General features: G+C 43.5%; 1 protein-coding gene across 1 annotated transcript; it reads right to left on the bottom strand.

The window, feature by feature from the left end:
* Positions 1–1,240: 1,240 nt before the first annotated feature.
* Positions 1,241–2,125, bottom strand: LOC130923012 (high choriolytic enzyme 1-like). Its single transcript, XM_057848373.1, has one exon. It carries the CDS (start codon positions 2,054–2,056, stop codon positions 1,271–1,273), a length of 786 nt encoding a protein of 261 aa, XP_057704356.1. The 5' UTR covers positions 2,057–2,125; the 3' UTR covers positions 1,241–1,270.
* Between the last annotated feature and the right edge of the window lie 450 nt (positions 2,126–2,575).

Here is a 2,575-nt window from a genome sequence, read left to right as displayed (position 1 = left end):
TCATTTGACATTAGCCCCCGAATTGTTTGTTACAGTAACAGCCCATTTCATAACCGATGAGTGGGAGCTGAAAGCACACGTGCTTAAAAAATAGCGATGAACAAGGTTGATAATATGGTAGTGGTAACTCGACCTGCCTTTTGCTTTTGGAAACCTGACTTCTGCCTAGCCCTTGTCTGTACTGCTGCCATCTTTTCACCTGCCCTGCTGGTCCTGTCAATAAATTGTTGAAAACGTGACGCATTTGTGGTCCTCCTCTGTCGGGTCCGTGACATGCATGTGTGATACATCATTGGAAAGCTTAAAATCTCAATTTTCTGGGGGAAGAAAAATTTTGAACAGGAGGACATTAAAAAAAAAAAAAAAAAAATTAAACAGCAAAACCTTAACTGGAGGTGAGAGCATGCAAGGGCATAATTAAAGACGCCATGATTTTAACGAAATATTATCACGTACTTACCCTTGTTTAAATCCAAAAACTCCTTGTAGCATGTATCATCGAGTCTCAAGACACAGACGTGAATGGCCACAGCCGGATTTTATGGGTGAAACATGGTGATACAACAAGGGTCGCGATGCAGAAATCGCAGACATCAAAGAGTGGTCGAGATGTTGTTTTTCATATATTTACCCTTTTAAACTTTTTTTTTTTTCAATTTTTCTTTGGATCGATTTTTTATCATCTAAAATATTGGGGAAAATGCGACAGTACCGAAAAAAAATACAATTAAGCGGTAGTTATGAGGTAGATATCCGTGACTTTTTTAAAGACGCTAATTTTTTTCATTGTGACGTAATTTGTTTAAAAGTTTAAAGTATGCGAGTGAATAATTTTTTAAAGTCGTTTTTTTTTTTTTTTTTTTTTTTTTTTTTTAAACTAATTATTAGATATCAATGATTCTAAGCTAAAAGCCATTTCGAATAATAAATACGATTACTGACCTTTTTTTTTATGGCTAGGTTGAAACAAAAGCGGTTGTGCGACGTCTGTAAATGGGGGTTTCCAGGGTAAAACGGACAAATTAAAAATATTTCGGGGACTTAACCGCCACGAATCTGCTATGGCAGCATATAGACATATTTTTCTATCAAATACAACAAATATTTTGGCTTAAAATACAGCAGTTTATTTTAAAGAGGTGTGCAAGAGCAGAAACTGCTTTTTCAGCTTTGTCTGTTTTTTCCGCCATATGTATTATATGCCAGGGTAGACAGAGAGATACATTTTGAAATTGCACTTTATTGAGGACATACTGAATACATGTTGTTTTCAACAGTCGTAGAGGATGTTGATTCTCCTGATGTCCCATTTGGACAGGCCACGTCTCTGGCCAATGGGGACGCGGGAATCGGGGATGGGAGTGATGGTGTCTCTCCCGTTGTTACTGAAGGCCTTTTTCCCGTAGTGCATGACGGAGGAGTAGTCATAAGGCGTCCCCAGGTTGTCAGTGTCTCGTCTGTAGAAATTGTGGGCCATTTGCTGGTCCACGTTCTGCCAGTTGATCCTGACGTATTTGTCACGGTCGCTCCTGGTCTGCTCGTGGTGAAAGCCCAGAGCGTGGTTGAACTCGTGTTGGATGATCCCCGTGTAGAGGCACCCGCGGCGGTTGAGAGACAACACCTGCGCGCCGCCTTGCCTCCCAAAAACCGAGAAGCAACCGTCATTGTTCTCCACGCTCACATAGTCGTACTCATTGCGCCGCGGAACGAAGCGGACGCAGGTGCCGGCGTGGAAGGACGCCAAGGCCGCCTGGATCTTCTGCTTCTCCCATTGAGGGAACGCGCCGCTCACCACGTAAGGGACAGTCACATAGCCTTTGGAGTCTTTCCTCCAGCGGCAGCTCCCAGACCAGCATTTCATGGCGTTCCTGGTTTTGGGAAGCAACAGGTCCCCTTCCAGGAGGAGCTCATCGGTGCCGTTGTTGGCGGCGAGGATCGCGGCGGAGATGTCCATGGTGTCTTCCTCCTCATGTTCTAGGAATTCTTCATCTTCTTCTTGGTAGGCCCGAGAAAGAGCGAGCAGGGCGAGCAGTAGCAAGCTAGCAAAGCGAGGCATCTCCAAGTCTATGTGAAAAGACTGATGTCCCAGTTTGTCCTTCAGGCCTTTTTATACCCGGCTCTTTAGGTGTGGCTGCAAAGGATTATGGGTCGGGGTCCGCATGATTAGCCCTTTGTAAACTTCTCAAGGGTGGACTCCACCGGCAACCCGTTTGGTAAACATTGCTTTGTTAGTCTTGGCGATGACAGATCATGTGACTCTTCAAAACGACTGTACATTAAAACTCTTGAAATTAGTTGATTGCTTGTCGACGTGCATTGAAAGTGGCAGGGTGGCAGCGAATGAACGTTCGTTCGTTGCTGCCAACCCTCAAACTTACCAATGGATTGGATGTTTAGTGCTGTCAATGGCAGACAAATTTTCTTTTCAAGATATGACTGGGTTTCATCAGTTGTGGAGCTGTAATGTAGTGGTCTCAAAACTCTTACACTTCTGTGGATATCTACAAAAGTTAAGTCTTTTTTTTATGTTCTTCTTCATCATTACAGAACAAGCTAGCATAGCTCAGGCTAATGT

Source organism: Corythoichthys intestinalis, chromosome 10 (genome assembly GCF_030265065.1).
Source record: "Corythoichthys intestinalis isolate RoL2023-P3 chromosome 10, ASM3026506v1, whole genome shotgun sequence".
In the NCBI taxonomy this organism is placed as follows: Eukaryota; Metazoa; Chordata; class Actinopteri; order Syngnathiformes; family Syngnathidae; genus Corythoichthys; species Corythoichthys intestinalis.
The sequence above is the reverse complement of the archived record's forward strand: the minus strand, read 5'-3'. Positions and strand labels throughout refer to the sequence as shown.

Bases quoted from the DNA above. Each gene is read 5' to 3' on its own strand.
- LOC130923012 (XM_057848373.1), bottom strand. From the start codon at position 2,056: ATGCCTCGCTTTGCTAGCTTGCTACTGCTCGCCCTGCTCGCTCTTTCT.